Source organism: Eubalaena glacialis, chromosome 10, assembly GCF_028564815.1.
Source record: "Eubalaena glacialis isolate mEubGla1 chromosome 10, mEubGla1.1.hap2.+ XY, whole genome shotgun sequence".
NCBI lineage: Eukaryota > Metazoa > Chordata > Mammalia > Artiodactyla > Balaenidae > Eubalaena > Eubalaena glacialis.
Genome location: NC_083725.1, coordinates 24223473 through 24239856, shown reverse-complemented (window position 1 = coordinate 24239856; position 16384 = coordinate 24223473). Strand labels below are relative to the sequence as shown.

General features: G+C 37.3%; 1 protein-coding gene across 5 annotated transcripts in view; it reads right to left on the bottom strand.

Moving 5' to 3' along the window:
- Positions 1–16384, bottom strand: part of BCO2 (beta-carotene oxygenase 2) — a 69795-nt gene that overhangs the window by 15633 nt on the left and 37778 nt on the right. For all 5 annotated transcript variants that reach the window (XM_061203987.1, XM_061203985.1, XM_061203986.1 and 2 more), the window contains 3 exons: positions 6317–6528; positions 6013–6128; positions 4512–4614 (listed from right to left, as the gene is read on the bottom strand). In XM_061203987.1, coding sequence (XP_061059970.1) covers positions 4512–4614; positions 6013–6128; positions 6317–6528 — 431 coding nt within the window. The remainder of the gene's footprint in view (positions 1–4511; positions 4615–6012; positions 6129–6316; positions 6529–16384) is intronic.

Here is a 16384-nt window from a genome sequence, read left to right as displayed (position 1 = left end):
TTATACAATATGCATGACACCCATATTTCATAAAGGGTTATTTCAAAGACTTGGATACAAAAAATATATTAACTTTATAAAAGGTATTAGCTAAAGTTTTGAAACATCATACACAAAGTAATCATCCAACAGCTATTGTATTTTAATGTCCACAAATGGTTCCCCTCTAGCTCTCTGAAGATGAACTCAATCCCAGCTTCATAGGAAAAGATAAGGTAGCAGCCAGGAATATCCTCAAATTCTATTTGTCCTTCTTCCCACTCCCCAGCTCCAAAAACTACAATCTCCATTTGTACCTATGTCCAACTCCTTCCTTTCAGTCTTCTAGATCCCTGGGGTCACTTTGGGTCCCATCTCATCCTGTCTCATCAACATTCATTCATGCAATCATTCATCTGACTATTACTACTTCCTCAAGAATCAACTCAGGTACCCACTCCTCAAGTAGCCTTTCCTGACTCTTCCCCACCCAAAGGTATTTGGTGTCCCTCCTTTATGCTTTAATTATATCCTATACTGTCATAGTACTTATCTCATTGTACTATAATTTTCTGCTTATTTATCTGTTTCCTAGTAGACTGAGCTCTTCTGGAGCAGGAATTGTGTCTGATACATCTTTGCATATTCAGTACCAAACAATGACTTGGCATTTAGTAGGTACACTATAAATACTACTGACAGATTAACAACATATGTTTGTTAAATCACTCAATGAATGAACAAATATTGAGGTCATATTGAATTATCTTCCTGGTGTTAGAAGTGCCAATGTAGGTCCTGAAGAACTTAGGTAACTTATAGAACTTCACAATCACTAAGCTTCCTTTGGAACAAGATAACCATACAGTTCCCTACTCATTATCAGCAACTACTTACTGAGTGTCAACTATGTTCTAGGCACTCTTGTAAGAGTCCTAAGTACCATATCCTAGACACTTGTATACAGCAGTGTACAAAATAGACAAAAGGCTCTTCATTTATAAAGCTCAAATTCTAAAAAAATCATACAATAAGTAAAAATATAATGCATCAGATGATGAGAAGAACTATATTGAGAAATAAACCAGGGAATGGGGATTAGAAGTGAGTGTATAAGGATGGGGGCTACTGTTTGCAATTTTAATTATGGTGGTCTGGGAAGGTTTCACTAAGAAGGTGACATTTGAGTAAAGACCTGAAGGAAGTGAGGAAGAGAGCCTTGAGGATATCTGGGAGAAATGCATTTCAGGTGGAGAGAAGATCAGATGCAAAGATTCTCAGCCAAGAATAAGTTTGGAGTGTTCAAATAAGAGCAATGAGGCCAGTGTGGCCCTATCCATAGTAAGCAAAGAGAAAATTCTAGATGAGGTGGGGTGGGTTAAAAGGATAACTGGCTGATATGCTAAGAATAAACTGAAGTGGGGCAAGGGGAGAAGTAACGAGACTAGTTAAGAAGCTACTACAATAATTCAAATGAGAAGGAATGGTGGCCTAAACCAGAGTGGTGGCAATGGAGGTGATATGAGGTAGTCGGATTTTTGATATATTTTGAAGGCATTACTTAAATTACTTTTTGACCCATTAGATGTGGATGTAAGAGAGGTATAAAAAATGATTCCAAAGTTATCATCTTAAGCAAGTGGAAGGACAGAGTTACCATCAACTGAGATAGGGAACATTTTAAGCAGAGAAAGTTTAGAGGGAAAGATCAAGAGTTTGGTTTTAAACAAATTAATTTTGTAACATCTATCAGACATCTTAGTAAAAACAGTGAGTAAGCAACTGATGGAGACGTCTAGGTTAGGACATTATATGTTTTGAGAACCAATTATAAATAAAACACCATGCTTTATACAGTGATGAGTTATAAAAGAAATGAAAGACAAACTCTAGAGTTCCAAGAGTACTATACTACTGTCTAACTGTTTATGTATTTTAAATTAGTACTTAAAACTAGCTGGATTAATGTTTAGAGGATTTTTTTTAATTTTAAAAAGCCTTTTTAAAATACCTGGAAAGGTAGAAATTATTAGCAAGCACTTTATTTACAAAGAAAATCACTAAATTTCCCCCAAACGCATACTATCTAGTAGAGTTCCCTGCAGCTACATGTACGTTTGTGTTCCAGTTTAAAAATTCCTCACTGAAGCAAATAATCAAGTAAGAAAAAAGAAGTAAATCCAGTTTTAGTTGAGATTAGAAGATCAAGAGAAAAATTTCCTGTCTCAGCAATTGGATTAAGTGACAATTACTCAATTCACTAAATCTGAACACTGCTAGTTAATGAACTGTCCTAACTTCAAGTCTTGAAGGCATGAGCAAAGCAGACAGACACTCAGGAAACACCCAGCAGAGAACTGAATGCCTAGAGGAATGACCTGCCCAATACTGTGAGCCTAACTCTGGGAGACTCTTCAGGACTTTGTATAAACATCAAATTGAGGCAAAATAACAAGCACAGCCTCTGATGATTGGTGGCAAGGTTTCTCAAAGATTCATGGGCCACTTGCACCAAAATCACCTGGAGATCTTGTTAAAATGTACCAAGATAAGGAGTGAAAGTGTAGTTAAAATGCAGACTCTTAACCCTTTTTCAGGTCTAGTGAACCAGAATCTCTGAAGATGAAGCCCAGTGATCTACATTGCTAGGAAGCATTCCAGATGGTTTTTAGGTGCTCTAAAGGCTGAGAATCACTGATCTAATGACTATTTATTTTAGAAAAATAATTAAGAATGGTTAAACAGTATTTCTCATATTATGAACTAGTTACAAAGTTATCTACTTGGGTATTAGAGTTAATTTAATAAGAAATGAATTTTTTTTATGATCAAATAAGATGCATCGACAAAATACTGCTGAGTCAGTTTACCCATTTGCTGAAAGATTTTACCTAAAAAGATGTTTGCTGTCTCCTATAACAGCTTTGAAGAATACATCCCAACCTGAGGTCAGGTAACAAAGAAGAGAGAGGGCTGAGTGATGAAGTTTCCAGGGTATCCTAACTCTTCTTGAGCTGGTAAAAAGCAAACCTGCAGTATTCATTTTCATATACACTCATACGTGTAAATATGGAGAGGTAGAGATGAACAACCCACAAAGTCAATTACTTACCAAAGGTATATATTAACCTATTCAAAAGTTAACCCATACAAAAGATTCGTAGGTTATAGATGACAGATTGACAGCTAAGATAGTCAGAAACTTCTAATGCTTATACTTACACATTCCTTTTCAAACAGAGAGAGAGATGTGTACTTGGGTACAGGATAATGAATGTGCATGCCCTGAGAGAATCCTCTGTAGTCAGTGATAAATAATTAAGATGATCTAATGGAGTGACTAGTAGCAAGTTTTTGTGTGTTACTCAGACTAGACACTTGAAGCTTGCCTAAGCAAGCATCTTAAATCTTCTCAAGGTTCACTGCCCTTGTCTATAAAATGGGGGTAATAACAGCCTTTCTTAATGCCATGGATAGACCTACAGATTATCATACTAAGTGAAGTAAGACAGACAGAGAAAGACAAATATCATACGATATCACTTATATGTGGAATCTAAAACATGATACAAATGAACTTCTTTACGAAACAGAAATAGACTGACAGACATAGAAAACAAACTTATGGTTGCCAAAGGGGAAAGGGGTGAGGAATAAATTAGGAGTTTGGGATTAGCAGATACAAACTACTATATATAAAATAAACAACAAGGTTGTACTGTATAACTCAGGGAACTATGTTCGACATCTTGTAATAAACCATAATGGAAAAGAATATATATATACATATATATGTAACTGAATCACTTTGCTGTATACCAGAAACTAACACAACATTGTAAATCAACTATACTTCAATTTTTAAAAAATAAAAATAATAGTACCTTTCTCAGAGACTTTTATAAAGATTAAATGAGAAAATATATGGAAAAAAGTTAACACCAGCACATACTAGGCACTCAGTAAATGCTGGTTATCGTTATTAGCCATTAGAACCTTCTGGAACAGATTAATAGGCAGCTGGGGAAGTATATGAATGACCAGGAAAGAGATGTGATGTAAGTGGTTGTGAATGCAACCAAACTTTAACCTTAACTTACTTTGTAGTGTATTACTCCCATGGTAATAATAAATTCCTTCCTATGTAATATACAGTATACCTTCTCTATATCTCTTTGCTGTAGCATTCTAAATTTCTTATACTTACAATATGGTACTTCCTAAAAATTCAAGTTTGAGAAATACATTACTCATCCCTACAATGCTTGTGAGCCAAAAAGCATAATGGAACATAAAAATGTGAGTCATGCTGAAAAGATCAAATAGAAAATCAGCTTCCAAGCATATGTGCAAAAAGACCACAGAACTTAATTATAAATTGTATATTTTAAGTTCAGTAATGCTACTTCGGAGATTTCTTTCTCAACCTTTCAAATGAAGTTTCATATATGTTAACATCTTGGCCATAATGGAACTGTGGGAAGATAGTTAACTCCCAATTATTTTTTAAAAGACCCCCATCCCAACTTTACCATGTTGCCCATAGGAGTTCCCCATGTTGTATGCTGTTCCATCTTTGTCATAATGAGGATGTGCAGTTGCTCCATTCACAGCAATAAATTTGCTCCAGTCTACCTGCAAATTTAAGAGCATACAGAGACTTAAATGTTACATGGGCAGATCTCTATTTAGATGCATAGACAGTAGGGATGTGTCAAATATTTTTAAAATAAGATATAAAAACTACAGTTTAAGCCCTAAAGTCTCACCTCTGAGAAATAAAAATTATTTTTCCTACTAAAGAAAAAGAAACTAAGACCAAAGAACAACAAAACCAAACAAAAACTCTACCACCACCAACAACAAAAAATGGACAAAAATGATTATCCAGTACGAATTTTTTTTTTTGCCCAAGATCACAAGATCACAGGAAAGTTCAAAAGAATAAGAATTAAAATTAAAATTCTGGCCCAAAGTTTTATTTTATCTTTAATTAATGTGTAACGTGAAGGCAGTATGGGTCTAGATAATCTCCAGTCCAGTTCTACCTGTAGCTAGGCAGAAAATGAATTGGCAAAAATAAGTCTGACTATTGTAAATAGTGCTGCAATGAACATTGTGGTACATGACTCTTTTTGAATTATGGTTTTCTCAGGGTATATGTCCAGTAGTGGGATTGCTGGGTCATATGGTAGCAACCTAATGGACCAAGAGATGAATGGATAAAGAAGATGTGGCACATATATACAATGGAATATTACTCAGCCATAAAAAGAAACGAAACTGAGTTATTTCTGGCGAGATAGATGGACATAGAATCTGTCATACAGAGTGAAGTAAGTCAGAAAGAGAAAAACAAATACCATATGCTAACACATATATAAGGAATCTAAAAAAAAAAAAATGGTTCTGATGAACCTAGAGGCAGGACAGGAATAAAGACACAGATGTAGAGAATGGACTTGAGGATACGGGGAGGGGGAAGGGTAAGCTGGGACGAAGTGAGAGAGTGGCATATATACACTACCAAATGTAAAATAGATAGCTAGTAGGAAGCAGCTGCGTAGCACAGGGAGATCAGCTCGATGCTTTGCAACCACCTAGAGGGGTGGGATAGGGAGGGTGGGAGGGAGACGCAAGAGGGAGGGGATATGGGGATATACGTATGCATATAGCTGATTCACTGTGTTATACAGCAGAAACTAAAACAACATTGTAAAACAATTATACTCCAATAAAGATGTTTAAAAAAAAGATTAAAAAAAATAAGTCTGTACTACTCTATTTCTCCTTAGCCCTAGCCTTCAGACATTAGGACTAAGGACGAAGACGTCTAGAACTATCTTTAAGGAAAACCCCAATCCCACAGGCCATTCTAACCAGGACAGAGGGTACACAATGACGTGAATCAGTGGGTAACTTTGATTTTGTTAAGGATCCAATTTTTTCTTCAGATATTAGCTACTCTAAAAAGTATTTTGAATGGAGAGAAATTTTAGGGTTTATTATATTCATTTTTAACCTATATTTTACCTTTTCTGTTTTTTCCAGGGTTTCAATGTCCACTTTATTCATGAAGTTGGTTTCCGTACTAATGTAGTAATCACCCTTGTACTGCACATAGTTGACATTGGTGTTGTCAGTAATTGCTGAAATCAAACCCCAGAGTTATTTAAACACCACAACTTTGTCAAGGGAGAAAGCAGTTTAAACATCCTCTCATATCAAAAATATATATATTTCAATATTCATATTTATATAGATTGACATATATCATAATAATTTAAAGAATCATCACTATCCCCAGCAAATTCTGAGCATATTAAAGGCTGCTTACCAGGCGGTTCAAATTTTGACATGAAACGTTCAAAAACATTCTTGCATGGATCAGGGAGAGCCAATGTGCCAAATTCTGAGATCACAATTCGATCATGAACACTGTTGGCCTTATATGTATCACTCTGTAGAAACTTGCTCCTGTATGTCACTGTGCCCTTCTCCACCTTGAACTGGTGAAGTAAAGCCATTCCATCAAACCAGTGATTGTACCTTTAAACAGGAGCAAAAATAGAAAAATAAATATTAGGAAGATAAACATGGGGTCAAAATGAGAGATTTCAAATACAGAAATAAGGAAATGGGATGGGTTCCCAGCAGAACCTGCTCAGTCAAAGAACTTGAAATTAAGGGTTGATAGCTTTTGAGTATATCCTGGAGTACAACAATGAAAGAGCAACTTACATTCTCTTGACCCTTACCCCTTATCAAAAAGCTCACACATCAGAGGGCCAAATAAAAACCCTAAGCTGGTGACGCCTAAGATAATTCTGTCTTTAACCTATAGCCAAGATATCAGCATATGGAATGCTTGACATTTCTCAAATTAAAATGGATTCCAAAACTTCTAGAGATAGTTATCTTCATATCTTATACATATTACATTTTCTATTTATTTAAAATTTTTTCAAATTTATCAAAACTATGCTAAAGTAAGCAAGTAAGATGACTGTCTTTACTGGATAATCATTTTTGTCCATATAATTATACTATAGAAATGATGTATCTAAATGATGGAACATCAAAACACTGTAAGGAAAAGTTTGTGCTTTGCTTTTAAAAGGGTTTAACATTATTTAGTCTTTTCTCTCATATGCTTGACAGATTGAATGCTTAATGTCTTCAGCATGAATAACAAGCTAAAAGGCTTGGTCTTCTCTTAAAGGCTTGTCTTAAAAGGCTACGGTCTTGAAAGCAGGGATTCAAAGAGATATTTGTACACTCATCTTACAGCAGCATTATTTACAATAACCAAAAGGTGGAAACAACCCAAGCGTCCATCAGCTGAAGAATGGGATAAACAAAATTTAACATACAATGGAATATTACACAGCCTTAAAAAGGAAAGAAATTCTGTCACATGCTATAACATGGATAAACCTTAAGGACACCATCTAAATGAAATAAGCCAGTCACAAAAGACAAATACTATATGATAGCACTTACATGAGATATCTAAAGTAGTCAAACTCACAGAAACAGGAAGTAGAATGGTGGTTACCAGGGACTCAGGGGACGGGGAAATGGAGAGCTATTGTTTAATGTATAGAGTTTCAGTTTCTCAAGATGAAAAAGTTCTGAATATCTGTTTCACAACACTAACCTGTACATTTAAATATGGTTGAGTTGGCAAATTTTATGTGTTTTTTACCACAATTTTTTTTAAGCTGCAGGAAATAAAGGTTTTTTTTTTAAGGCCCTCTTTACGCAGTGATTTGAGATGACATCTTTATAATTTTATCATTTTTGATACGAGAGGATGTTTAAACTGCTTTCTCCCTCAATTTTATTGAGTTTATAAACTCAATTTCCATAAGTTCTTGGGTCCATTTCTGGGCTTTTTATTCTGTATCACTTGTCTATTTGTCCATTCATGCATCAATATCACAATGTTTTAACTATAGAGTCTTTATAGTATATTTTAATATCTGATAGGGCTAGTCCCCACCCCTGAGAATTTTCTTTTTTAGTGTTTTCTTGACTATTCTTACATATTTATTTTTCCACATGAACTTTAGTATTCATTTGTCTAACTTCCTTTAAAAACTGGAATTTTTATTAAGATTGTATTAAATTTAAAAATTAACTTAGGGAGAACTGACATGTTTGTGATGTTGAATCATCCATCCTATTCAAGAACAGAGGATCTTTCTATTTAATTGTGTCTTTTAGGAGTGTTTGAAAGTTTGCACATTTCTTGTTAAACTCATTTCTAAGCATTTACTCTTCTTTGTTGCTATTTTAAATGAGGTTTGTTCCTACCATTATGCCCCCTAACTGGTTATTTGTGTATATGAAAGCTAGTGATTTCAGTATGTTAATTTTATATCCTGTTACCTCACCTTTTATTTGTTTGTGTTATTTTGTCATTAATTCTCTGTAGCTTTCCAGGTTTACTTTACTAATCCGTGTGCCTCTAATTAATTTCTTTAGTCTAATTGTATTGGCTACATCTGGTTAAATAGAAGTGAAGATAGTAGCCATCCTTTCCTTGTTTCTGCTTTAGAAAAAAACTTGTAATGGTTCCCAATTAATATTACTGGTTTTAGGACTAAAATGAAAATATATTGATTTATATCTGTGTGTAGATATATACGTGTATATATACGTATACATGTATATATACACACACATATACTCACATATATAAATATATGTATATATAAAATACATATATAAATATGTATGTATGTGTGTATATATATATGTACAAAATCGTGTTAAGAAAGTATCCATCAAGTCCTACTATCTTGAGTATTTTTATGAGGAATGGATGTTGAATTTTGACAAACATTTTGCTAGCATTTATGGAGATTATGATTATGACTATGATTATGATTATTTTTCTTGAGATCTATTAATATGGTATACGACAGTAATGGATTTCCAAATAATGAACCCATCTTGCATTCTTGGAATTAATCCTACTTGATCATAGTGAATTATATGTTTAATGTAGTGTTGGATTCTGTTTGTTAAGAAAATATTTATTAGTATTATATTAGTACTATATATTTCGTACTTTTTTATGGATATTCATAAATAATATGAATAATTGTCTTCTTTTTTGTAACAACTTTATCATGTGTAGATATCAATATTATACTTGCTTCATAAAAAGAAGTGGGAAACTTCTCTTCATTTTCAATCCTTTAAAATAATCTATAGAGCACTGAAACTATCTGATATTTGAAGGTTTGGTAGAATTTCCCTGTGAAATAATCTGGGCCTAGTGCTTTTTTTTTTTTTTAATAAATTTATTTATTTATTTTATTTTTATTTTTGGCTGTGTTGGGTCTTCGTTTCTGTGTGAGGGTTCTCTCTAGCTGCGGCAAGCGGGGGCCACACTCCTCATCGCGGTGCGCGGGCCTCTCACTATCGCGGCCTCTCTTGTTGCGGAGCACAGGCTCCAGACGCGCAGGCTCAGTAGTTGTGGCTCACGGGCCCAGTTGCTCCACAGCATGTGGGATCTTCCCAGACCAGGGCTCGAACCCGTGTCCCCTGCATTGGCAGGCGGATTCTCAACCACTGCACCACCAGGGAAGCCCCCTAGTGCTTTTTTTAAGAAGCAGTTTCACAATAAGTTTCTTGTTTTCTTCTACAGAAATTGGTCTGTTTAAACTTTCTACCTCTATCAATTTTGGTATTCTGTATTTCCTCAGGGAATTATCCATTTCCTTGAGGTTTTCAAATGTATTCGCATAGAGGCCCACAAAATCTTCTATAATTTTTTATCTGTTTCAATGGCTTCTTTTTCATTGTCATTTCTTTCTTTTCTTCTTTTCTTTTTTTTTTCTTTTCTATTTTTCTTTTTTTTTTGGCCACACCATGCGGCTTGTGGGATCTTAGTTCCCTGACCAGGGATTGAACCCGTGTCCCCAGCAATGGAAGTGCAGAGTCCTAACCACTGGACCGCCAGGGAATTCCTTCATTGTCATTGCTTTCTCCCTTTTTCCTTGATATGTTAGCTAGTGGTTTCTCACTCTATTTTGGTAATTTTTTTATCAAAAAACATTAAAAACAAAATAGTTTCAATAATTATTGTTATTCTGGTCTAAATCCCAATAAAATCATGATACGTAGAGCCAAACACAATACTCTGTGTATAAACTCAGACACTCAGCTTCCTCATTTAAGATATTTCATATTCTTTTCTTTCTTTCTTGTTTTTATTTGTTACCACCTCAAACTGCTGACTTGCACTGAGCTGTCAAGCAAAACCCCTAATTTTTAACACATTCTGCTGTTAAACCAATCTCTTCCATCTTCATTATTGTAATAACTGGTTTTCTTGATCCATATTTACCTTTAATGAATTTTAACTTGTTAGATTCCATCTCACAAGATCCTTCTAGACCCTGTCATTCTATGCATTCATTTATTCAAATCAACCAACATTTTTTGAGTCCCTACTATCTGCCAGGCATTGTCCAAGCCCAGCAATTACAGGCATATAAATGACTATAATACAAAATGATTACTGCAACAATGGAGAAGTGTTAAAAAACGTTATCTATGCACAGGAGCAACAGGATGGAAGGATGAGGTTATCAGGGAAAGATCAAGAGGAAAGAAGACATTTGGTTGTTTCTTTAAGGATGTTTGCCAATTGGAGAAGAGTAGAAGGGTATCCTAGTGAGAGGTAATAAAAATTTTAAAAAAAAGGAAGAGCCTGAAGGCATATGGTATCTTGGAGGAATAGCCAGTAAACAAATTAGTGTGTAGACAGAGCCGTCAGTGGCAGGTGATGATGATAGAGAAACAGGTCAGCACAAGACCTACCAGCACTTAAATTTAAGGCTTAAAGAACTTCAACAGGAAAGCATGAAGTTTTGGAACAGGAAAGTGAAACTGTGAGACTTGTATCTTAAGAAGGTCACTCTGGACACAGAGTAGAATATGGGACAGAAAGAGGAGCATTCAGGCAATAATACAAGTGAGAAAAGATAAGAGACTAAACTGAAGCAGTACAGTTAGAAAGGAACAAATAGCAGAAATAAGTCAGAGATGACTGACAGGAGGTAGGCAGTGACAAAAAGAGAGTCCAAAAGTCATACCTGAATGGATGGTGATGCTTTAACTGAGACAGAGAATACATGAAGAGCAAGTATTGGGGAAAAGCAAACAGTTCAGTTTTGAACAAGAGTCTGAGCCGTTTGCAAAACATCAGGGTAGAGATGTTCCACAGCCAGTTGGGAAAATACAGGTCTAGAGCACAAGAGATGTGTGTGGGGTGGGAGAGAGATATTTGAGAGTATCTCTGTGTGACAGACATAGCCATAGGTGCAAATGGGATAATAACACCATCTACTGAGCACTTACTACATGCCAGGTACTGTGCTGGGCACTTCACCACATCTTTTCATATATATATATATATATATAGTGTGTGTATACAGTTGACCCTTGAACAACATGAGTTTGAACTGCGTGGGTCCACTTATACACAGATTTTTTCAGTAGTAGATACTGTGGTACTACATGATCTGCAGTTGGTTGATGCAGAACCACAGATGTGAAGCAACCATGGGTATAAAGGGCTGACTATAAGTTATACGCAGTTTTCCCACTATGCAGAGGGCTGGCGCCCCTAACCGCCAAGTTGTTCAAGGGTCAAATATATAAATATTTATCCCCCCCTTCCCATTGATTAGAGATGTGGAACTACTATTACCATATTACAGATGTGGAAACCACGGTTCAGAGCAACAACAAGCCCAGGGTCACAGGACAGGTAAGTGGCAGAACAAGGATCTCAACCCAGTGCTGACTCCAAATCCTGGGATCTACAACACCCCCAAAAGTAAGGTGAACCATAAGAAGTTATTTGGCAGGAAAGGGAGTGGAGAGAGAGGGCACTGAGGGAAAGAGGAGAATGAAAATGCACTGAGTGCCCATCCCTGTCAGCCACTGAATGAAGCACTTTGTATGCATTATCTCCTTTAATCATCATATCCAGTCATTAAAATCAATTTTATTAGCCCCATTTTTCATATGGGAAACCTTGCTCAAGATCATAGTGCTGATAAGTGGTGAAAATGAAATCTGAACCCACCCCATCTTATTCTAAAGAATGTATTATTTCTACTATAGCAAAGAAAACATACAATGAGAGAAAAGGAGGGAATGCTCAGGTCAGAGGCTGGGGAATATCAACATCAAAGGGGCAGTGAAGTGAGCAGCAAAAAAAATTATTTTAGAACATGCAATCAGAGAGACAGAAGAAGAATCAAGAGAAAGTGTTATGTGGGAATCCAGGACCAGAGAATGTTAAGACGGGTGGTCAAAAAGGTCAAATGCTGTAGAAAAGTCAGGCTGAGGACTGGAAAACCCATTTCATTTAACATTTAACAGGCTTTGGTGACCTTTTTGAGAACTGATAGCATAGCACGGTGGGGTGAAAAGTCAGATGGCAGTGAACTGAGAAGACCTCAGTAAGCAGGAAAACAGAAACGGTAAGAGGAGGAAAGAGAGTATTTGCTGGAGAGGAAGGTGGGAAGGAATGAGGGTTTTTTTAGGATGAGAGGACATTTGCAGGCTGAGATGAGGGGTTAGTGAAGGAGAAACAGATACAAGGGGAGGAGCATGAATGAGGAGGGAAGAGGGCCGCTTCCTCTGATGATGATGAGAGGCAGGAGTAGGTACCTCTGTGGGGAGATGGGGAGGTGGGGAAGACAGAAGCTGAAGGAGCTCAAATCCAATTGCCCCTCTATCCATTATAAAGTAGGCAGGTCTATCTGTTGAGAGTGAAAGGGACAGGGAGAGTGACGGAGGCTTCAGGAAAGGGACCCTGTGGGAAGCTGGAAAGAGCTAAAGATTTCCTGGCAGCACCAAGGGCTCAGCTGGGGCTGGAAATCATAATTTTGTAATTGAATCAATCCGCAAGGTTCTGTGTTTCCTCTAGAAGTGCTCAGGAGGCCTGGGACCTGAGTGGAGGAAACCAGAAATAGGCTAATGTAGGACCAGAAATGGTCAGAGGAGAGGCAGAGATCGCCAAGGCAAAGGAAGTGAGGATGGTGGTGAGAGTGTATTTGAAGGGATTGATCGTGGAATCTGCACCTGGGAGAAGAAACTAAAGGAAAGCTGATAAACTGAGAAGATGGAGAAGAGTAAGGAGAAGAGAACTTGACGCAATTGAAAATAAGTTTCATGGGAATGGAGGAGTGTGGAAATTGGGGCTTTGAGCACCGACTGGAGTTTCAGAGTTCAAGATTTCAGGGGTAGGGCAATTCTGTGGAATAAGATGCAGGATGTGGCCTCAGTACGTGGCCTTACTGAAGTGGCACAGAGGGGGACAATCATTGCAGTGGGGACAGTCAAGGAATTACAAGGCTGGAGTGTCTTCATCATGGATCCTGAAGTCATTCCAGATGAGTGGTAAATAGTAAAATGCTGAGGATATTTACTATTCTGCCCAGAGTCCTATGATTTTAAAAACTGATAAGCATGCCTTCAATGCAATCATTGATAAAAAGTTTTTAATTGAAGAAAGGCCTTTGTCATGTCACTACTATGTCTGCATGTTGATCTTTTGAGTGGCATCTAACAAAGAGATCAGAGATTCACAACCAAGTGGGGCTATTCTTGTCCACAGGTTAAGAGTCACATTGACTTCAGGTCTCTACCTCTCCCTTTAAATCTAATTTGGGATCTCGAAGATGGCGGAGTAGAAGGACATGCATTCACCCCTCTTGCAAGAGCACTGGAATCACAACTAACTGCTGAGCAACCATCAATGGAAAAACACTGGAACCTACAAAAAGGATACCCTACATCCAAAGACAAAGTAGAGGCCACAGTGAGATGGTAGGAGGGGTGCAATCGCAATAGAATCAAATCCCATACCCGCTGGGTGGGCAACCCACAGACTGGAAAGCAATTATACCACAGAAGTTCTCCCACTGAGTGAAGGTTCTGAGCCCTGAGTTGGGCTTCCCAGCCTGGGGGTCCAGCAATAGGAGGAGGAGTCCCCAGAAAGTCCAGCTTTGAAGGCCAGCAGGATTTGACTGCAGGACTTCCACAGGAATGGGGGAAATAGAAACTCCACTCTTGGAGGGCACACACAAAGTCTTCTGCTCACCAGGACCCAGGGGAAAAAGCAGTGACCCCATAAGAGACTGGGCCAGACTTCCTACTAGTATTGGAGGGTCTCTTGCAGAGGCAGGGGACAGCTGTGGCTCACTGTGGGGACAAAGACACTGGCAGCAGCAGTTCTGGGAAGTACTCATTGGTGTGAGCCCTCCTGGAGGCTGCCATTAGCCAAGAGAATTCAGCACCACCAGACCAGCTTTGCAACAAACGCTAAAGGAACTCCTCTAGGCAGGGCAGAGACCAGAAACTTAAAATAACCTTGTACACATATAGACTGCTATATCAAAACCTCATGGGAACAGCAAGCCCAAAAACTACAATAGATAGACACACACAAAAGAAAAAGCAACCCAAACACAACACTAAAGATGGTCATCAAACCACAAAAGAAGAGAACAAGAGAGGAAAAGAAGAAAAAAGACTTACAAAACAAACCCAAAACAATTAAGAAAATGGCAATAGGAACATACATATCAATAATTACCTTAAATGTAAATGAATTAAGGGACTTCCCTGGTGGCGCAGTGGTTAAGAATCCACCTGCCAATGCAGGGGATGTGGGTTCAAGCCCTGGTCTGGGAAGATCCCACATGCCGCAGAGCAACTAATCCCGTGCGCCACAACTACTGAGTCTGCGTGCCACAACTACTGAAGCCCGTGAGCTCTGGGGCCTGTGTGCCACAACTACTGAGCCCATGTGCTGCAACTACTGAAGCCCGCAAGCCTACAGCCCATGCTCCACAACAAGAGAAGCCACTGCAATGAGAAGCCCATGCACCACAACAAAGAGTAGCCCACACTCGCCGCAAATAGAGAAAGCCCACACACAGCAATGAAGACCCAACACAGCCAAAAATAAATAAAATTTTTTTAAAATGTAAATGAATTAAATGCTCCAACCAATCCTGCAGTACTAAGAGGGAAGTTTATAGCAATACAATCTTACCTCAAGAAACAAGAAAAATCCTAGATAAACAACCTAACCTTACATCTAAAGGAACTAGAGAAAGAAGAACAAACAAAACCTAAGTTCGTAGAAGGAAACAAATCATAAAGATCAGAGCAGAAATAAATGAAATAAAAATGAAGAAAACAATAGCAAAGATCAATGAAACTAAAAGCTGGTACTCTGAAAAGATGAACAAAATTGATAAACCTTTAGTCAGACTCATCAAGAAAAAAGCGAGGGGACTCAAATCAATAAAATTAGAAATGGAAAAGGAAAAGTTACAACTGACACCACAGAAATACAAAGGATCATAAGAAACTACTACAAACAACTGTATACCAATAAATGGACAACCTGGAAGAAATGGACAAGTTCTTAGAAAGGTACATTATCCCAAGACTGAACCAGGAAGAAATAGAAAATATGAACAGGCCAATCACAAGCACTGAAGTTGAAATTGTGATTAAAAAACTCCCAACAAACAAAAGTCGAGGCCTGATGGCTTCAGAAGTTCTACCAAACATTTAGAGAAGAGCTAACACCAATCCTTCCGAAACTCTTCAAAAAATTGCAGAGGAAGGAACACTCCCAAACTCATTCTATGAGTCTACCATCACCCTGATACCAAAACCAGACAAAGATACCACAAAACAAGAAAATTACAGGCCAATATCACTGATGAACATAAGATGCAAAAATCCTCAACAAAATACTAGCAAACAGAATCCAACAACACATTAAAAGGATCATACACCATGATCAAGTGGGATTTATCCCAAGGATGCAAGGATTTTTCAGTATACGCAAATCAGTCAATATGATACTCCACACCAACAAACTGAAGAATAAAAACCATATGATCATCTCAATAGATGCAGGAAAAGCTTTTGACAAAATTCAGCGCCCATTTATGATAAAAACTCTTCACACAGTGGGCATAGAGGGAACATACCTCAACATAATAATGGCCATATATGACAAACCTACAGCTAACATCATACTCAATGGTGAAAAGCTGAAGGCATTTCCTCTAAGATCAGGAATAAGACAAGGATGTCCACTCTCGTCACTTTTATTCAACATAGTTTTGGAAGTCCTAGCCACGGCAATCAGAGAAGAAAAAGAAATAAAAGGAATCCAAATTGCAAAAGAAGAAGTTGAACTGTCACTGTTTGCAGATGACATGATACTATTCATAGAAAATCCTAAAGATGTCACCAGAAAAATACTAGAGCTCAATGAATCAATTGAGCTCAATGATTCAATGAATCAATGAATTTGGTAAAGTTGCAGGTTATAAAATTAATA